This window comes from Diadema setosum, chromosome 10, assembly GCF_964275005.1.
Source record: "Diadema setosum chromosome 10, eeDiaSeto1, whole genome shotgun sequence".
NCBI classification, from domain to species: domain Eukaryota; kingdom Metazoa; phylum Echinodermata; class Echinoidea; order Diadematoida; family Diadematidae; genus Diadema; species Diadema setosum.
In genome coordinates this window covers 29,392,486-29,415,220 of record NC_092694.1, presented here as the reverse complement: position 1 = coordinate 29,415,220, position 22,735 = coordinate 29,392,486, and the positions used below count along the sequence as shown (strand labels likewise).

The following is a 22,735-nucleotide window of genomic DNA, read 5'->3' as shown; positions in this document are numbered from 1 at the left end:
TCAAAGTCAGAAAATTCTATGTATCCACTTACGCTCTGTGAATGTGTATCACTATTCTTCCCATCATGTCTCATGTTACTATGATCACTCTGTATAGAAACAGACTCGCCAAACTCAAGGGTGATACTAGAGGTTGCACTACTTGATTGATCTGGTTTGGCCACAGGAAAAAGAACCTGTGAAGAATACCTCTGCGTTGGTGAAGAATGACTGACAAAGGTTGAATTTCCACTCGCAAGATCCTCCACTTCATCATGCTCTGGTACACTGGTCTGGTCATCTTCAAAAGTAGCAGTCTCACAACTATTTCCGGCTGTTTGTACACTTGCCTGAGGAGCTTGATCATTTACCACTGGTAGTCGAAGAGATACATTCGGTATTGCCCTGTAGTCATCCATTACCATTCTGAAAGAGGATGTTTCAGTGACGTCACCATAGATCTCGTCTCTATTTGGCCCAACTTGCATCACCGTGGTATCTCCAGATTCATGGGTAACACTGGTCATGTCTTCTATACCTCTTCCCTGAGCTCCCTGAGCTAGACTGAATACAAACTGTCCAGGCTGATCCTGAACCTCTGGAGATGAAATTTTCACAATCGCTCCTGCCTGTCCATGTTCAGCTCCAGCAGTGTCTCCAAAATTGATCTCTATTTCATAGATTTCATCATCATAACTGGTCTGAGGGATATCTTCAGTGGTTACTTCATAAGATGCACTTGGTGAAGTATCAGCTTTTGGATGTAGATCGATGCCAGTTGTATGGAGACCTTCGGTAACACTTGTATCCATTGCTCCAGCATTGTGCAACCTGTGTTCAGAGTGCTCAGTGTCTGTGAAACTGGTGTGAAGTGTGAAGGTTGTTTGGCTATCAGTTGGTTGACCAGCACTATCATGGGCCAACAGCACCTCACGATCCATCCTCATTGGTGCTACCTCAGTGTACGCAACAGAGGTGGTTCGTGAGGCTTGAAACTCATCTTCTGGGTCACTGGTTGGAACTGTCATGCTTGCACTAGTCACTCCAAATTCATTATTGGTAGCAGTCCCACCTTGTGAGGGCAAGGGCTCACCTGAAACATGACCACCACCCTTAGCTCCTCTACTTGTCTCCATCACCTCTCCTGATGCAGGACGACCAGAGTGGCTTTGTTCAGTGCCGCTCCCATGGAGGCCTGCTGACATCGCAACACCTGTTGCACTATGCAAGCCGGCTGCTAGGGTACTGGGCTTGGACTGTTGTTTCTGTTTGCTGCCTTCATTCCCCATGATGGCTTCTGCGCCTTTCTGCCGGACCTGGGGAAACCCAAGAGACTCACCTCCTCTGTTCGACTGTAACTCAGATCTTTACCACACCTGCCGGTGCCGGTGTCCTCTGAGTCGGATTCCACTTGCTCAGGCACAGAGCTGGTCAGTTCACCACTTGGCTTTTTCTTCCTCTTGTGCCCAAGTTTGCTCTTTGCAATGCCCATAATTCAGAGCCCATTCTGATTGAAACAATCAGTAGACTCAGATCATACTGGCACAGAGTCGCCTTATATAGTGCCTACCTCTCAAGGCTCTCATGTTTGTATCACGTTATGACTCTTGTGCAGCGGAGCAGGCCAGAACTGTTTTCCTGCCACTCTTTGTTTGCTCCCCACTTATTTGAGTTTCTTTGACATTTTTTTTTCCCTTCTATCATTTCTAAAGCTTAACCTTTCATAGAAGTACCTTGAGTGGATTTACAGCTTAGCACAAAGCTGAAATGCTTGTCAACTCCCAGGTATGGCGGCGCAATCTGTACTCTGGAATCATTCGCTCCACTGTGCAACAATAGGAATATCCACACAGCTTTTCAAAAAAAAAAAGTTTGGAGGCCACCCAACTGTACAGAATGATGCTCTGGACAGGAACAGATGTCTTAAGCAAGAAGTCATCTTATTTTTGGTGTCTATCACCACTATCAAGGAAATAAACAACATATTTGCTAATTTTTATTTCCTTTTTTTTTTAATCAGGGTGCCCATTTCAGCTTAACAAAACTGCTCTACCAAGGGATCCAGGAAAATTTTAAAGATACTTTTCTATTCACACAAAACTACAATCATTTCAGTAGATGAGAGGACAACATTTTGTGATGTCACAAATGGTAAACATTATAAAGAAAATATGAAGAAAATTAAACACATTTTGACTTTCCAAGCATTATGAATGAGCACTTGACTTACCTCTTTCAGAAAGCAGGGGGAATAATTTTGCCAAGTTTCACTCATAAGTCAGGGGAATACACTGTTAGTGCACTTTAATTTTTTTTTTTTGTATCACACTGGATGCCAGCAATTGGAAGCATGTTAACAGCTTTATTCCAGTAATCAGTGGAGTTATAAAGTCATATTCATATTATTGTGGATAATTGTAGAAACTCTGGAACTATGAAAGCCATCTGTGAAGCATTCTTAGCGGCTTGATTCTTAACAGGATATCTCCCACACAGGATTTTAGGCTGTTTCCCCTGTGGATTTTCAGCACTCTCAAGGATCTTTGGATCACTAACCCAGTAGATTTTTTTACTGAACTAGGTATTTAGGATTATTTGGAACTGGAATAAGTCACCTCATTACCTGTAAGTTTGCTTTTGTATTAACAGTAACGATCATTGTCATTGTCATTTGTATTTTGCAATTGTTGAAATCATCCATTCACAAGAGAAAGTATACCTAACATAAGAATTGTGCTAGCTTTGATCGCTGGTCAATAAATACATGGAGCTAGAACACCATGCCATATGTTGCTGTTATCTTCATTATCATTATCATCTCTCATTATCTATGTGGCACAGCATTTCCCAAAAAAAAAACAAAATCATGTCAAAAAGGTAATATAAACTATCTATATAAAAAGAGTACATTTAAAAATTTTGTCTGAAGTGGGTCTAACATTATAATTATCAGAAATGTGCATTCAAAGCTTCAATGTACAGACATTCACACTCTCACAGACCATATAACCTTCCTGTGGAATCCTACAAAATTCAAAACTCTTTTGCAATTGGCAGTCAATTTTCAAGATATGATATGAATTGCCAATTCAACACATTTTCTTTTAAGGTCAATATACATTCTATACTGTACCAAACATGAAATGGAATTAACATTTCACGTACTTGGTATTCCTTTACCTTAAGAGCTTGTTTGCTTTTTGTTTGTTTGTTTGTTTTGTTTGTTGTTTTGTTTTTTGTTTTGTTTTTTGTTTCTTTTTTGTTGGGAGGGGCTATTCTACTTTCATAATATATGAATATGGTAATCACTGCAATTTGGGAAACCAGTAGGACGAGTCCACAGGTGAACAGGAGACCCAAAAGGGGTAAGGGTTGGCCTCCGAACAGCAACGCAATGCTGCTCACCGAGAAAAAACAAGCAAACTGCCACATATAAAACAATAAACCATTTCATGGACACAGCGTTGTCCCTGTACATTTCACAATAGCCTAAAATTCTTAAGTTTTACAGCACTAATACTAAATTGCTTAAATGCATTCCAGAGATTTAACTGCTTAAGAATGCAAATCTGTGCTGCAGAAATTCTTTGCACAAATATTATCCCTGTACAAAACTTTGTCTACTGCATGGTTGAATTGGTCAATACATCTCATCTCCATGCATGGATTGTGACCATTATTCACTTGTTTGAGAAGACATACCATGCAGCTTTAAGATTTCATGATACACCTTTTTTTCCTTATTTGTAGGTCCCAATTAAAGAAATCATATTCCATTTGTGCTGAACAAATTTCAATTCATCAGTCAGCTTTACCATAATGTCAAAGTGCAAACCATACCCCCATTGAAGGCTCATTCTGAGTTTACTTGTGAAGGTGCCTTTAGTATGAGAAATGATTTTCATAAAATGAATAGCAAAATCAGCTCATCCTTGAAAGGGTTGAAAACCTTCATACAGCTTCACTATATTGCTGAGTTTATCAGAGTAAGGGGGCCTCCACATGCATTCCATAAGGCTGCGTTCACCTAGAAGTATACTATTTGGGTATTCGGGGCTCGTTTTCGAGGGCATGCGAATAGCTTGAATCGAACGATAGGATTTCCTCACACCGGTTCACATAAGAGGGCACTATTCGAAAGTACCGAATAGCTGCGAATAGTATAGCAAAGTGGGAATCGAGCTTGTTCGATTTTCTTGCAGCGTATACCGTCTCTCGTTTATGAAATAATGACACTTTTGGTCTGGATTTGCCCGTTAGCAAATATAAGCATGTAGACCGACATTCTGATGCAGTTTAGAAATTGATTATAAGATTTGCTGCGATGTAGGAGGAAGAAATCCTCACTACATGGGATGGTGAGTTGACGGTGCGGGTGATGGTGTATTCGGTGCTCGAATAGCGAATAGCGAATAGCGAATACCAAATACCGAATACCGAATACTTCTATGTGAAAGCAGCCTAACAGAATCACTTCATCAAATCATGCTATCCGAAGAGCACAAAGGGCATACCAACACCTGTGTATGATACATGTAATTATCCTTCATGAACACGGAATACAGATGTACACATTCTGCCATACACATTGTATTGTACAATACAAGCAAGGTTTGAGAAGTGTGTCTATCAACCATACTGTGAGTATACACATAACACACACACACACACACACACACACACACACATTATAAACTGTATACGCCATATATTTCGCGAGTCTAAATTTTCGCGAATCAGGAATTCTCGACGATTTCACGAGTGGTTAAATTCGCGATCGTGGAGTCCTGCACTGAACAGAGAAGAGTACATGCATACGTCACATTCACATCGGGATCAGAGTCAATATTTTCGTGAGTCTTCAATTTCACAAATAGCACCTGACTCACGAAATTCACGAAAATAAAAACCTCGCAAAATATTCGGCATATACAGTACTACATGACTGTGGTATGTATTGAACGGGTTAAAGAAGGACCCAAGCATCATAGGCCTACACAAACAGTTAAAATCATTGTGCAGTAGCATATCACATGAGGTGATACTTTCCCTAGTCCCAAAGAACCAGCTCCTCCCTCCCAAAGAAAATAAAAACATATGATTGGATAAATTCAAGCAAATTCATTTTCTTTCTTTTATTTTCCATCTAAGAAGATGGCTAGATAGCCCATATTCAGCTACACAAGCTGCTCTTCCACATAGTCCAGTTGAATGTTGTGCAACGTAAATATGGAGACAAATAATAATTTTACACAAATATAGTTTGAAGATAAATAAAGGGAAATAGAACTAAAGGAACATTCCCGCTTAATATCATTATTCTGGATGACCTGTCAGTAACCTAAATTTGCAACTTTATGGTGAGATCACACAAGGTAGTCAAACATGAAGGTGATTGGTTCAGATTTTATTTCATAGTAATGTGTACCAGAGCTGCAGCCGACCACGTTTGGTGTTTTAAAATCTACTTTTCATATTTGTAAACTCCTGTTTGACACCAATGTAAATATTGACTGTCACACTCTAAGGATGTGCAGAACATGTAAACCAGACAGGCACGCTGAAGGTACGCAAATCAAAGATAAACACACTCATCTTCAGATTAATTTTCGCCAAAATGTCTGTTGTCTAGACAGATCCTCACATGCGAGACAAAACACACGAGTCACTATGGTAATGGTGAACCAAACAGTGATTATTCATTGTCATTTAGATCTTCACTGATTTTCACATGCACACTACTCAATCACTGTGTTTAGTCACCTTGGCAATAGTGAACCAAACAGTATGGAAACACATCATGCATAACCACCCTTCAAAGAGTCACTTTACCCATGCATGAGTGCTCTACTTTGTCTACAAATCATCGCTTAGTTAAATCAGAAGAGAGCACCAAAATATTGCAACACAAAGCTGGTGACAATTTTGTGCAGACTCAACATTAGTCTTTATGGATAGATCTTCATTTGTACAGAATGTTCTGCAAGACAGTAAAAAAACAAGTAAACAGAAATTGTTTTTGAATTAAAATCAAATGCCCATAAGGATATTCAAATTAGGCAGCTTCCAACCCAAAGTGTAGAAACTAGTCCACTCTTTGACTACTTATGAATTTGACTATGATAGCATGTGTGGGACTTCGCGGCTCAAATGACGGCAGGTGAAAATTGATGACAATAAACGAATCTTCTCCTATCTAGGAGCGAAACTTTAGGATTAGAGAGGAGATGCCGGTCCATCTACATTGTATGCCCACAATAGACACTACAAAGAGATACAAAAACAATGCTTTTTATATTGTAAGGTTATTTTCTATCATTTTGATAGCATTACAGCAGTGGAGCAAGTCTCATCTGCAGCAAACAGAATATAAACAAGAGACCCGCGGGTCTAGCGCTCACCTGAGTATCGCAAGTTCACCTTTCACACAGTCACTAATCTAAATTACTCACAGCTCTACCAAAATTTGACCAGGCATTCTCAAGTAGAAGATGAAAATGTACAATAAGGGCCCAAATTTTTTAAGATTCCTTAATTTGGGGGGATTGGGGCCCCCTGGGGCCCTCTGGGTGGGGCATGGTGCACATTTTGATAAATTGAGATCCTGACCCCCTAGGGATGCTATCTGCCAAGTTTGACGAAAATCCATCATGAGGTTTTCAGGAAGAAGATGAAAATGTACAATTCAGGCCCCCATTTGGACCTTCCAACCCCCCCCCCACCCCCCCCCCCCCTGCCTCCAAGAGGGGCACCCCTGCTGGGGGGTTTGCCCCCCTGGGTGGGGCATGGTGCCTATTTTAACAAATTGAGATCCTAACCCTCTAGAGATGCTACCTGCCAAGTTTGGTGAAAATTGGTCATGGGGTTCTCAAGAAGAAGATGAAAATGTACAATTTAGGCCCCATTAGGACCCCTCCCCACCCCCCCCCCCCCTCCCCTGGGTCTCAAGGGGGGCACCCCTGATTCTGCCATGAACAAACTTGAAACTACAGTCATCAATGTACTAACTCATAGTATTAACTTAGCTCTATCACTTCTGGTTCTAGAGAAGAAGATTTTTACAGATTCCTTAATTTTGGGGGGTTTGGGCCCCCTGGGGGCCCCCTGGGTGGGGCATGGTGCCCATTTTAACAAATTGAATTCCTAACCCCCTAGGGATGCTACCTGCCAAGTTTGATGAAAATCGGTATTGGGGTTTTCAAGAAGAAGATGAAAATGTAAAAAGTTTACGCACGACGGACGACGCACGATTCACGACGCACGACGCACGACGCATGACGGACGCCGGACGAAGGGCGATAGCAATAGCTCACTTGAGCCTTTGGCAGGTGAGCTAAAAATCTCAAATCGAGGCAAATCCTTTTCTTATTTTAGTCTACACAGTACTTATAGTCTATATTTATGTCCTTTTTTTTAAGTTTGAGTTGAGAGGTGAGCCCACCTGTGCTGAACTGAACAGAAGTATTCAAATTTTCACAACAAAGTAACAACTTTTTTTTTTTGCTCATTACACTTTTTATAATGGTTTTGCCAAAAAATAAAAATGTCACAAATGGCATCTGTTGCATCTCTGCATCGTGTGGAGGTCTTATATCCTTTCATAGCAAGCTTGTAGTTCAGTCAGAAACATGGCTACCTGTTGTCTAGCATGGCAAACAAGAGGGAGGGCAATTTTCTCACTGCCACTTTCTAGGGGTGTGTTTATCTAAAAATTTTCTAAGGTAGAATCAAGATCCGAAACACATTTGAGGTAATTTCCAGTGATAGATATTATACACAACTGTGTTTTCAAACATGCTTTGAAACACCGATTTGAAACGAAGAGTGCTTTAAGACACTTTTGACTGTAGAGAAACGCAATGCTGTTTTGAAACGCGTTCATATTTCCGAGCTGCCAAGATCATCTTGTATGCAGTATACAACCCACAAGTTACAACACAGGCCTCAGTGGACCACTGCTTCCCAGGTTTAACTGCACAAAGCAGCTGCACAGTGACAACACTCATATCAAGATTCAATGATGGATAGATAAACACGGCACCCAGTGAATCGCGTTTCAAACCATGTTCGCAAACACCATTCCAAATGCGTTTTGAAACGTGATTCATTGACGTAGAAACCTGTAGCCCCATCTCAGCCGATACCATCCCTTTAAAATGTTAATCTGTCATTATTCCAGTGCAAGTAATAAAAAATATTTTTTCAAAGACTGATACTGATAAAGACATACTGAGAGTTGCATACATGTGTACACTTTTAAACACTGTTTGAGTCTACATTATAACCACAGGTCTTGGTTTTTCATGACAAAGTCGTCTGAAAAATTTGCTCTCAGCCAATCAGATGCAAGGATTTCTTGTAACAGTTTGTCAAAAAATATCCAACCAAAATGCTTCCTGAAATGCCCCCCTGGCTTCATGCTTTTAACTTGTCTTGGTGAGATACTGAGCAACCTCTATATGAAATATGAATTTCAAGAGGAGTTCAACGTTTATTTGACGAAATTTGGTTTTGAAATGGCTGAGATATCCCAAGCAACATGATCCTAATAAAAGGTGGGACCTATCTTTTATTAGTATTGCTTTGCTGAAAAGCAGCTTCAAAGCTGATAGCAGGTTTTATACCGTGTTGAAATAAATAAATCAATCATCGAACTCGCAAAAAGCTGAAAGCTGAATTCTCATCTCACCCAATACTATACTATCCCTTTAATTAGCACCTGCATAAAAATGTTTACTGAACAAAATGTGAGCACACAAATTCTTCCATACATGTAGATTACACAAATGGTGACTCTCAGTTTAAAGATACATCCCCAAAGGGGCTATTTGTTATCAGTAGGGCCTAAACCTCTTCACAATGTTAGGTCCAAAGTGCCTGACTTGCACTGTGAGTGACAAATTTAGCTCCCCCAGAGTTCACTTGAACACAAATATACAATTGTCTGACTCATTTCCATAAAGCACTCATGCAAAGAAACATGTATGAATGCCATTTTGCATCTATTACACACAGCTGCATCTACATTGTTAAGGATCCAACAAGTGATCACCATCTAATTATGCTACCTGAGGAGAACCAAAATTTCACAAGGCAAATTAGAACATGAATCAACCCTCCCCCCCCCCCCAAAAAAAAAAAAAAAAAATGTACAAGTGTGTATGTCAAATAAATTCTACATTCATAGACTACCAATATCTCAACAAAATACTCGCCATACTCTGCGGTCACGTTTCAGAGATACTGTGCAGATCTATATTGTATTTAATTCTTCTTCCTTCTCAAATCTGGTATTGACACAAATTCATGACGAAAGGTATCATGGAATATTCAATATCATGATAAAGCTATGTCCGATTCAAGTAGTTATTGATTCATCTCTCTGTGTCACGTTCACCTCTCAAAAATTCTGCTATTTGGTATAACTTTGTAAATGTTGTATAATATATCCTTACACACAGAATGTCTATCAAAATCTGTCAAGAATCATTACGAAATTTAGCAGTTTTGGCATAAATGTGATAAATGAAATTGAAATGATCAATTTTATTGGCAATAGCATCAAATTTTAAAGGGTGTGTACAGTTCTGGTCGAGGTGATGATTTAGCATTTAACGTTTTGCGAGATATTCAGAAACCACTCTATGAGATGTCAAAGAGCATGCAGTTCTAAGGGGTATCAAAAGTTTATTCAATGAAAATCGGTTTTGAAATGGCTGAGATATCCAAAAACAAGATGAAACAAAGAGATCCTAATAAAGTTGTGGCATGTCGCCTTTTATTATTAGCACTTTTTTGGATATCTCAGCCATTTGAAAACCAATTTTCATCAAATAAATGTTGAATCCTTCTTAAAATTACATGCTCTTTCATATTTCATAAGAGGCTTTTCATTATCTCACTTAGGAATGTTCAAAACATGAATCCCCACCTCAACCAGTACTGTACAGTCCCTTTAAGTGGAACTGGAATTATTGATGACTACTCAGGATCTAGTGAGACATGAAGTGTTGTATGATACAAATGTACTAACATTTCTGTGCACACAACAAGCATTTTATAACACATTGATAGTACACAGTGAGTAGTACACAGTGAGTAGTACATACATAGTGAGTAGTACATCATGTATACTGTATTTCAAGCACAGTCTGCATTCAGACACAATCACGTTTGGAGCATGTAATGTATAAACTAGCGTACAATATCAAGATGAGAAATATGAATGCATCCTGTCTAGTAGTGATTACAGGTTTTGCCCCATTTCGCGGAGATATCCGATACATGTGACTAACGACTGTTTTGTGATTGAGTCAGCAACTCTGACAAGTGCTCCTAGGTGTAACGAATGTTTTGTGGGAGACAATCCAGAGAGGAGAAGACAGGTATTTTCCGATTTGGGATCAGCGTGCCTGACTAAATCCGTCACGTCCATCAGCGACGGAGAGCTCGCTGCTCTCAACTGCTCTTCCGGGTCAGGCTAATCACGGGAGTACCTCGCCTCAAAGTTGTTTAAAGCAGCGTCTCACGAATTACTGCTCATTTTATGCCGTTGGAAGACGAGTCCCGAGTATGTATACTCGGGCAGGTGTCTCACGATGGGAAATGCATGTTGTAGCAAATTCAAACCGTCCTCAAAGGGTTAAGGACCCCAGTCTTGGGACACTTTCTTTCTCTCCCTTTCATTATTCTATCAGACTCAAGGGACTGGAAAAAAACTACAGAGCATGAAAATGTGTACAAAGAGAATATGGTTTCCCCGATACAATTCTTTTATACGTAATTGCCATGTGCCTACCTGAAGGGCATTAATGTCAAGATAGGGGACCATTATGATATAGTGCTTTTCTGCTTCCTACATGTTGGTACAGGGAGTTACTGTTAAATGCAACCTTAAAACCAGCCAGAATCATGCAATTAGTATGAGTGACAATTACGTACAAGTTTGTACATAAAGAAACCTTTACAGCAAAATAAGAAATACAACAGATATCAAAAATAGTATGCTAGTCGAGTTCAGTCGAAAGCATACTGTCCTTGGAAAAATAGTAGAGTAATTATGAAAACAAAAACTACCATGGATAATCATTACTCATGTTATAATTTTCTATTCCTTGCAGAAATAGAAAGACACATGACAGAACTTTCCCTTGTAGGGATCTCTAAGTCTGCACAGTTTGCGCAGTGATGAGCAAAGTAGGTCTTGCATTAATACAACTGTACAGTCTGTACCTTCAACATGCTTTCTATGACAACTGCACTACTAGTTGGCTAATTAGTGTCATACCTTCACTGGTTTGATGAAGTACTCTTTCCTGACAAGCAGCTACTTTGCACACATTGACCGTGTCTCATGAGGTTACTATGCATCAGGGAATCAAGAAAAGGTTTACATCAATATCTTATGACCCTACATCCAAGCAGTTTATACTTCATACCAGTATTATGACCATTACCAGTTAACTTACCCCCAATAAGATTTTAAATTGTTGTATGCATTGAACAATCAGTATTGCACTTCACTCGGTCAGTAGCCCTTCAGAACCAGATACCCCCCCCCCCCATCCCAGTCAGTGACCATACAAGTGTCCATTGAACACCCCCATTCTGTCTAGAATCACTACTAATCAATACAGCTTTATAGTATTATCAGGGAGGTGGAAAGACCATTTCCACCTCCCTGGTATTATAGTCCCTATCCAAAATCCCATCCCCCAACCAACACTCCATAGATCTCTGGAATTAAAGACCTGCACACCACACAAAATATGTCACATAGCCCTCATCATCAACTGGGATTATATAGTGTACACACACTGCCAGGAAATAATGGCACAGATACACCATACAATATATATCATCTCAAATTCAGCATTTCCTTTATAAACTTTACAAGGAGAAAAAGAAGAATAGCTCTTGAAAGTTAAAAGAAGGAGACAATGGGCAAGATTGGGAAGAAGGAAAAGGAGGAAGAAGAGGGTAAGTCAGAAGCCTTAGTACCTTATCACACTGGAAACCAAGAAGTACAATGGTATTGGTGCCTTGAAGTAAAAACCCACCTCTCCGAAGAGTGTATGTTGTGTGCATTATTTACTAAATCATATAATGTTAGGACATTGCCCAAAGAAAACATGCAGGCTGATGGTGTCACTGTACATCTTATTGTTATTCACAATTTTTGTAGATCAATGAAGTCACACTAATGCAAATTTTAGTCATATCATCATTTTCATATTATGTTTAACATTTCTCACATCTTAACAGAAAGTTTTCCAAAACTGTCTGACCTATAAAAGAGTAAAGTAAGTTTCTCATAAAATTTTGTCAATTTTAGTGCTCTCTAAACTTTAGTCCAAAATAAAGTCACAGGAATGCATTGGTTCATTTTAACCAAAACACAAAGATGACAACACCAAAATACCTTTTTTTTTTTTGTTCCTTTGTAAAGTGATCTTTGCTCATATGATAAAACACAGAGAACATGCTGGACAATCTAATATTAGAGAACATGTGCTAATCTGCTGGTTGAAACTGCATGTAAACTTTGCACCTATAGGTAAGGATTAACAATATTGTTGGTACACGATGTAATTTATAAGAAACCCTCTCTTCTAGACATTACAGAGTTTGTTACTCCACTTTATACAGTGCGCAAAAAAGTTCAACTTTCAGAGGTGAATGAATAGTATTCTCTCTACTCAAACCTGCTGATTATACTCATAACACACACAATCAAATCAAATTGTGGTTTAAACAAAGGAATCACTCAACATCATCAGCTCCCACACTCTGGAATTCATTACCCCTTACAATTAGGAACCTACTGTAAAAGTGTTATTTTCACATGTACATGATATTTTCAGAAATGAGAACATCACATACATTTTCACGAGATACTGCTTTTGGCAATTTGATACCACAGCTATATCGTAAGTGCACTGATGCCCGTTTGTTTGCGGTACCGTATTCTCACCTGTTGTTAAATTTGTGCCCCTGCAGTGATTTGTGAAATTCCCACAAATTACACCTGTTGTGAAACTAACAGCTTTTACAATATCTTTCATTGATTTTTTTTTCAAGAAGGCTCTAAAAATCTACTTGTTAAAACATTTATGCTTGTATGCTTTTAGGTCAAGTAGCTAGAAATTAATGATTGTTATTATGTGGTTTATGAATGCAAAATATTATTGTTAATTTCTCTTTTAAAGGAAAAAAGGTAGTAGTACTGTGGAAGATGACACCTGCTCCTTTTTAACTCTGATTCTATCCCTGGGAGCCTGGTATCCTGAGATGATATTTTCTTAGAGTGTTAAGTACCCATATATTGTATTGTATTGTACTGTATTGTTTGTATTGTTCTACAAGTAGAAGTATCCTAGGAACCTGAGATGATGATGTGACAGATATAAGACACTACCCAGGGTTGCTATAGTGATGACAGCAAAATAATTTTTCTCTCGTACTGTTCACTTCAGTGGTGGATCCAGGAATTCCATAAAGAGGGGACACCTTTACAAAATTAAAAAGGTGCCTTTACAAAATTAAAGGGAGGCGCATGCACCCCTCCCCCATTTCTTCTTTTTATTTTTTTTGTTTTAACAAAAAAAAAATAAAAATAAAGGGGGGTGCCCAGTGCGCTCCCCCCTGGATCTGCCACTGCACTTCATGGTGTTTAAGACATGATATATCATAAGAGCAGCAACTCAGACATCAGCTGGTATAAGTTGTTCAAATTCTGAACTCCCCTCACAACACAACTCCTCCACACATATCTAGAGTTCTATTAACAGAACATCTATGTCACATTTTTTTAAATAGTGCTGGACAGGGCACAGATGAGGAATCTGGGTTACCAATCATTGTATTATCACAGGACATTGCGAAGGAATCTGATTCTGATGCTTTTGTGTGAATTTCATAAATCTTATACAGCTCTCACTGTGTGCAAGAGCTTGCACAGCATCACTGACATATCATCACAAAAGACTTGACTTTAAGAAGCTCCCCTAAACTTCATACACAAAAACATCAGAAAAGGTGAGTAGTGTTCTCTGCAAGACTTGCGGTTTGGAAATCAAAATTAAACATCCATCATCAGTACTAACTGGTATGATTCATTATTCTCACCTCCAGCATTTTCATGTTTTATTCAGTCCTATAGACCCACTCCACCCCCACCCCACCCCCTTGCCAATGGGCATCACACACACTATGTATCCAAAGAAGGTATGTTGAAGTACATCTTACAAGTCCTCCAAAATATTGATCTAGATAATTATTCACAGACGATAGTACTGACACTATAAAACCTTATCATAAGAGGTTGACAAAAGTCTACTCTTGTGAGCGATGTACTCTAACCTTTGTTGCCTTTCATAGACCGCTCATACAAGCTGCCCGTGTCGCTGTCCTCCGATGCCATGGCTTCACGCCGAGTGGTGGGGGCCAAGGGGACGGCCCGAGTCCAAACACCACACACGGCCTCAGAACTTTTCACAAACTTCACTGACGGCAACCTCTCCCTCGATCTGACATCTCAAGTACAGTGGCAGAAGCGAAACTTTGACATATCTGCCGACGCTTCTCCAGGCAGACAAGGTCTATATTTCTTCAGTCCGGAGAACAAGGCACACAGGCAGCAAATGGGCAAAGCAACTTTTAGAAGTTGCACTTTGTCTCACAACTCAATCAAAGTTTGTGGTTACACTTATACGCACACAAGAGGACGGGGGAGGGCCAAGGCTCCTGATTGCATGCAACGACGATCGCGTACACACAAATACGTGGACTTGCCTTCAGTAAACTATGCGCACGAGATGCGTGCACGCCTAGACGTCGTCTGCTAAGAAAGTTTGTACACAGTAGGAAACACGAATCAAGCCCGCGCCGCTGGGTTCTCAGCGGTGTTCCACTGTGTGAACGCATACCCAAGAATCAACTTCCCGGGCGAATAGCTCCCTGAGAACAGCGGGGGCATCCAAGTCCTTCAGAGTACATAATACCCCCTCACTACCCCAGAAGGTGACCTATTGTAACTGTTCTCACGTCATTACGCGGTTATCGTCGAAAGAAAGGGTGAAAGTCGCGCCCCCTTTCATTCACTCCGTAGCTACGAGGCGCGCTTGGGAACATACATGTGGGGGCTGGGTTTTGTCATTGAGTAAACGCTTGAACAATTCCCCGCAGCCATTCACGCATGAACGTAATGTACACAACAACATCCACACACACGCACGCACACACTCCGAAGCCCTTCCTACCTAGATAATTCCGCTAACCGCAGACTACTAATCCGTTAGACAAAAAGGATTAAAGAAGAGACCATACCTGCGATCTTGAGGACAGTTCGATCCACCAAGTCCGTGATGTCGGTGGCACTCGACTTCCATTTAGTGTTCTTGTCCCCAGACATCACTTGCAAGATTGGAATGAATTCTCGATCATTTCCGTAAACCGCCATAGCATGTAATCCCGTCTTGAACTCCGTAGTCTCCTGTACATGACGGAGAAGGGCGCATTATCACTGCTCGTATTGTGTCAGCATTTCCAATAATTTTTTCAAAATCTGTTAAAAATCAATGAGAAGGTACACATGCAGGGGAGGCCCTTTCCAAAGGTGAACTTCGCGCGGCGATATCCCTCGTCCTACTGTTCAACGACCATCCCGCAGGCGAAATACATCACCCATGTCAGTCGCCAAATGTGCCATGCACCACATACGCTGGGAATGCATAGAAATCACCGGGCAAGGGCGAGAGCGGTGGGTGCATGCTCCTCTAGCTCCGATCTAATATTGACTCGCAGCCTACACTGAATAAATTGGCCGAGGCACATTCAAACACGGAGACAGGCATGCACCATGTGTTTCCCTCCCCCGTTTTATAATACGGCTGTTTTAAATCCGTGGGACCCAACTGCTGGGCCCGTTCAAGCACAAACAGTTGTTACGTAAAAAAAAAAAAAAAAAAAAAAAAGGAGAGAATGGAATGATTAGTGTAACACAATTGCTGTAAATTGTTGCAAGCAGGGAGGTGAACTTGTGGGTAACGCACAGCTGCGCGTGTGAAGCGACAGACAAGGGCGTTTTTGCTGTCTGCATGCCCCAGTTTGACCTCGCACAGAATTTGCTACTCGAGGAGTATTTCGGTGATAAGTCTGTTAGTTCAAGACATGTTACCTCTCAAAGTGGTAAGGTCATCTTCGCAAACTGGTCACCTGCCCCAGTTATGTTTACAATTCCTTGGCACAAAATTCCAACACAATGTCCAGAGAACATTTTTTTTTTGGCATCACTACTTCTTTTTCTTTTTTTAACGCGCTCGAATTTTCATCCAATACTTGCTCGATGGTCGAATGGATTATGAACGTCACAGAGCGAGAGAGAAAAAAAAATCACTGAGAAGCTTGTCATTAAATTTGACTATTTGAGACGTTTCTTTTCATCATCTTGAAACGAGGGAGACTTTTAACAGATATCGAGAAAGTAAAGGTCCTAGAATGGCTACAGGTGTTTTTGTACATCGACCAGTGGGTGGTTTTAAAATGTTAGGGTATAGGCTACCACCTATTTGTATTTAACGTCCACATACAGTAACACTGGGAGCCCACGGTGGATGATAAGACTAGGTTTTCGTGACGTCACTGCAAATGCACTAAGAATAGAAAGAGAGCTCCACAAAATTTCACTTTTTTATGAAAAGTGCACATTACTTTCTTCGAAGTCCCCCTGTTTAGGTAATTGAAGTGATTTTCATTGTGCTATAAAAGTGAAAAAAGTGGAATTCTCTTTAAGTTTTCTTCAATACCGTTGTCCTGAGATGACGTCGCAAACTGTTGTATAGTCGTGTCAACCAGCGATGGCGGCACCGAGTCATAACTTAGAGAACGGATTGTTCGATTTTCATGAAACTTCATGGATGTTCTTCTATACATTGCTGCATAATACTTTTTTTTTTATCCACACAACTTTGTATAATATTTGACTTTAATTCCTCGGATTTTTATTTCATCGTTAATATTTTCATTTCATTCCTTTAACCATGGAGGGCATTTTACTTTTACCCTAACTGGCAACCACTGCTATATAAAGCTTCCGCCAGCATTGTGTGAAAAATGGTCAAAATGGTAGTTTTAAATGGTCTTAATCCATCTTTTCTATTCCTGTTCCTAGTATAAAACTTATATCCACCAATCAATAATAATAATTATGATGCATGAATAAAGGGTTAGTGCATGTGTCACCTCTATTAGTCTACAGTGTCTCTGTAAACAGTGTAACATGTTCAAGCTTATGTATATTATATAGGACCTTATAGCTTTTACTTTTCGCGAACGCTTCCATTATCATTATAATAATAATTATGCCCTTAAAATGAGCCTATAAAATTATATTATTTTCTTTATGAAATATCACAATGTACATGAGTAAAATTACCTAATATCACACTATTTGACTATGTTTGATGAATACGAAATCCTTTTCATCTGCATCTATCAGCCGTTATCAGACTGACTTACACACAATTGACATCTTCATGATTAACAGTCATGTATTATACAATAATACCACGTTCAGTGTATCAAACAAACAAACAAAAATGTATAATAGGCCTATTCATATCATAATACAACACAGAGATATACAGATTAAAATATATCTATATACTAATACATTCATTTTATTTAACCTGATTATGTGATATATGTATATTGATATTCATACATTCATATGAAATATTTGTTATAAATATATACAATTTTAATTACTAATATTTGCATACCCAGAGATACGTTATCAGCATTCCTTATAACTCTCGCTATCCACTACCAGTTTTATTCAACGCAGCGCTGTAATAAGCGATTCATCCCATATGCAGTATATACAATGTGCAGAAAATCATCCAGAAGCTCAATGCTCTTTATTTCGCTGCGTGACATTGTTTTCTTTCTTGCTTTTGTTTTCTTTTTTATTCCAGAAAAAAAAAAAATGTGTCGAATAAAGACAAAAAGAAAAGGATTTAAGAAACACAGAACGAAATGAGGCAAAACGAATGAAAGGTCTATACAAGAGGGAAGTTATATAGCATGTATGTCATTGAACGAAAAAGCATCTATAGACACAAAATATAGTGCACCGTGTACAGGTTGACTTTGATGATAATAGAGTGAAAATCATAAAACACAGCTAGAACTGTTGATTTTTCATCGCAATCGAGTATACTGTATATATGATGTTAAGAATATTCTGTGATATCAAGGGGCGCCCAAATACATGCTTTTAAGAAACATCGACATACAATTTTGGAAGAGGCAATAATAATGACAATAAATATTGTCGGCTCTCCCAAGAGTTCGCCCACAAATTTAAGATATTTGTGTGTTTCGTTAGTAGGGCCTATAGCACTATAGTATAATCTAATTACAACCCCCCACACCACAAATAATCATAATTAGAATCATCACTTTGCAAATTGATTCCAAAATAATTATTATACAATAATAATTATACTGTTTTGTTATTTTGTTTGTGTCTTTGTTTATGTGTGCAGTTTGTTGTTTTGGGTGTGTGTTGTTGGTTTTTTTTTTTCTATTTCATTTTAAAAGAAAAATGAATATATTTAGGGAAGATTTTTTTGATGCATGGGTATTCATACTGGTCACTGGGCGACATCATTAATGTATGGCGATGTATGTTACCTCCTTTATTTTGCACTGTGGTCTCCTATTCTGCCCTATGTGTACTTTGGCAAAAGGAAGCAAGTGACAAAAGTGACATTTCTCGTAAAAGAGCAAAATGTGTCTATCATTTATAAACTGACGTCAATGGACTATCATGATGTCTTATCTATAACATATCTCTTAGTAGGATGAGTGTTTCTGCATGAAATTTGGCCTGGAAGAAGAGCTCATTATAATGTTATTATGAAAACATCAATAACTCAAATTCGGATGGTAAGTCACTTGCTTCCTTTTGCCAAAGTAGGGCAGTATTACAGCTCTATATAGATATCAGTGTTATGCTCTTCAGTGAAAACATGCCACGCTGCAGAATCCAATTAAGAACTTCATTACACTCATCTTGTATCAGATTTTGATGAAACGTCCTCCATTCTCGTCTATTTGTTTTTAGCTCTATTTTTGTATAGGGCAACGTCAACTTCGAAACGTGGTGCGGAATATTGCACTTTGATATCATAGATTGATTTTATCCGAATACCATTCAAAAACATAAAACCTAATGTTTACATTTTACTCGCCAGTATAATATGATAATGAGCCACTAGTTTGGTTCATCAGACTCTGATATGAATACGGAGAAGGTATAAAGGTGGCACATTGCCCATTCAATGTTTGATAGCGATCCTTGGGTAAACAGTCACAAGCTTCCATTTTGAACACAGTCTGATGCTGGGGGCTAAGTTCAGACAAAATCCGCTCCACGCTTTATTGTCTCTCTGAACATAGCTCTCCACTCTTCAGTTGTCAATGATAAACCAAATTGTTTATATTATGGCAGCACACAAAGTAACATTTCATTCTAATTCGTGTATGTATGTAATATATTAGGCAGTGAATCAATGTTGTTTCTAGTTAATAATCATTGTCATATAACATGAATGACATTATGATGATGATGACTATAACGCTAATCATTTGCACCTCAAAGAGTTATCGCTATTATTATAACAAAGCGCTGAAATGAAAAATAAAAAAACCCTGAAGAATATTATGTTCTATGAATAGAAATAATGAAATTAACAACAATATGAACATTTATTATGCACTGATATCCATCATTAATAGAACCTCACGAAGCAGAGAAAAGCAGTCAGAAAAAAAGCATACATTATGCATAGCCCATAGCCTATAACTGGTTGAAATGACAAGTTGTAATCGTATATGCATAGAAAGATACAACACCAACCGCAGAAATGTTGTGATGATTTTCGGCCTGTATTTATCTCGGCTTCATGGTTACGTACCTCTGCGCTGTTATCAGGTATATTATCACGATAACATATTCTCATTAGTTTACAGGCTCCATAGTCCAAAATGTGTCAGCAAAGTTCCATGGCATGACTTGCGCCTTGAGTATAATATAGCAACCGTTGCCTTTGGTGACACATACTCTATAAGAAATATTCCCATTAGAATCGCATACAGGGCGTCCATCATTCTGTACACAGTTACGCCATGGATGATACCAACTGCAAGACCAGGACCATCCTACATCTCTGTGGATTGTCAAAGCTAATTACGATCCTGGACGTACAGTGTAGGAGCGAGTCTGTTTCTAAGCTTAAAATCGTTCCTAATTAGCAATCATTGAACTGTGCGACGACAGATGTTAAAGCCCCGCACAGTGTGAGTTGAACCAGTCTATACTATTTCGGAGACCCGCTAAAAATGTTGAACCCCCAAAATGCTTTGTTTCTGTTCGTGACGTCATGTGCAGGGTAACGTTTCATAATTATCATTATTTTTACCGAGGGTAAACATCTAATGCTCCCTGCGTTTGCATGGAAAGCATAAGTTACGTCTCGGATATCATGTGAGACCGGGTGCTTAGATCTTTCGGTCTGTATTGATAAGTAACGTCTACGCAGCCTCACTTAATCCTCTTTATGACATGGTATCGGAGTGACCATGTCGCTAAATATAGTATGAGAGGGCATCCCCTGTGTCTGACGAGCGCATGCGCACTCTCATTCCGGAGAACAGAGACATTTCTGTATTATCTGAGGAAAAAGCTGTGCTAATTTACCTCGCACGGTCACAAACATTTTCACACTGAAAACCTCACCAGTTCGGTCACAAATATTTCCACACTGAAAGACTTACCAGTTCAGAGTTAGAACCAATATGGCAAAACAAACTGATTCCGAGGGTCATCCTCTCTCGTTCGCTTCGCACTGTGTCACCCATTAAAGAAAAGGTCAGCCCAATATACAGTCAAATGAAGCTAAATTAATGCAGTAAATACACTTGGCCACAACAGCAAGACAGTTTTCCGTTTAGGTCAGACGCAAACTCTAGAACTTTGCACTTTTAAGAATTAACTCAAATGGAAGAACGGTTTTGAGGACAAAAAGTATGGTAGTAACTGCTATTTAGCTAAAATGAGATGGTTAAAGAGGATGTTATTGGAATTGTTGAATTATTGACAACAACAACAAAAAATGGCTTGTAGCCATTTTATTATAAGCAGTCCCATTCCACAATCAATGTGTGGGAAATGAGACGTGTACATACAGGTAATGTCGCAGCTTAACTTCTACATTGCATTTACATGTAATTGTGGCCAGTGTTAAAGAGGAAATCCATTCAAAATATAAGTTAATCTGATAAAAAAAAGAGTACAATATTTTACGAGTTCAACGGTAAAAAAACTTGATTTAAATCGGATGAAAAATAAGGAAGTTATGAAATTTTGAAGTTTTGATAATTTCTCCAAAACAATTATTGTACAGTGGGTATGAATATGGAAATGAGTGAGCTACATGTAACCATGTCATACCTTCACAATTTTCCATTGATCATGTACCAAAAAAAAAATGACGAAAATTCAATGTTTCTGTCATGAAAGTCTGAAACATGACATTATTCCTGGTTGAATAACTTCAGAATAGTGATCAGTTAGATATATGAGGATTTGAGCCTCGGGCATAATTGCGTTTGAATGAAAAACTGGAAATTTCAAATTTTTATGTACAAACTATATGGTAAGTTGTGAGGGAATGACATGCCCACTTTGCCATTTGCATATTCATATTGACTGTTCAAGAACTGTTTCCCCCCAAAGTAGCAAAACTTCAAAATGTCATAACTTCCTTGTTTTTCATCCGATTTCGATCGAATTTATACCATTGAACTCGTAATATTTTACTGTTTCTTATATTTGGACTGGATTTCCCCTTTATTGTTTTGTGAAAAATATGGTTCCAAGACTCCGAAAAAAATCCCAAAGGTTCAAAGGTTCATAATATAACATGTTTTGAACGAGGTTAACAAAAATTTCACCGTGCTGCATCATAATACATTGCCTAAAGTTATAAGATCTATTCATTAACTCTGCCATAGATAATATGGACGTCAGCAAGTAACAGCAGTCCTATGTCACTCATGATTATGACAATGCATGGTAACATAGCAAACTGATTATGTGGAACATTCTCTTTCTTTTGTCTTTCACTCACTTCACATGCACATCACATTGTTTCACGCATCAAAAAAAAAAAAAAAACAAAGAAAAACAAAAACCAGTGAGATGTCAGTGGTATATACAGGCAGACTCTTTTGAACCTTAAAGTCTTAAAGGGATTTGTACAGGTTCTGCCCAGACGGGGCTTGAGGTTTCCAACGTTGTTTTTTTTATGATGATTTCTTTGAGATAACGAGAAACCCCTTGTGACATGTGAAAGAAGATAAAAATTATCATTCAAAGAGGAATTAAAGGTTTACTTGATTAAAATTGGTTTTGAAGCGGCTGAGCTATCCAAAACAAAGCGATCCTAATAAGAGGTGGAACCCATCTTTCATTACAGATCTCTTTGCTTTACTTTGTTTTTGGATATAATTAGCCATTTCAATACTGATTTTCGTTGAATAAACTTTGAATTCCTCTTAGAGTTGCATGCTTGTTAACATCAGTGGTATCTAAATATCTCGAAAAAAGTTAAACGCAGAATTCTTACCTCAACCAATATACTATACTGTCCCTTTAAAGTCTTTTTGAGAGTCATTCTACACTTTTGAG

The 22,735-nt window shown here is 38.8% G+C and overlaps 1 protein-coding gene across 1 annotated transcript in view; it reads right to left on the bottom strand.

Annotated features, from left to right (window-relative positions):
* Window positions 1-15,477, bottom strand: part of LOC140233927 (plectin-like) — a 206,484-nt gene extending 191,007 nt beyond the window's left edge. The window contains exon 1 of the mRNA XM_072314015.1: window positions 15,307-15,477. Within this exon, the coding sequence (XP_072170116.1) occupies window positions 15,307-15,439 (133 nt within the window). The 5' untranslated portion in view covers window positions 15,440-15,477. The remainder of the gene's footprint in view (window positions 1-15,306) is intronic.
* Between the last annotated feature and the right edge of the window lie 7,258 nt (window positions 15,478-22,735).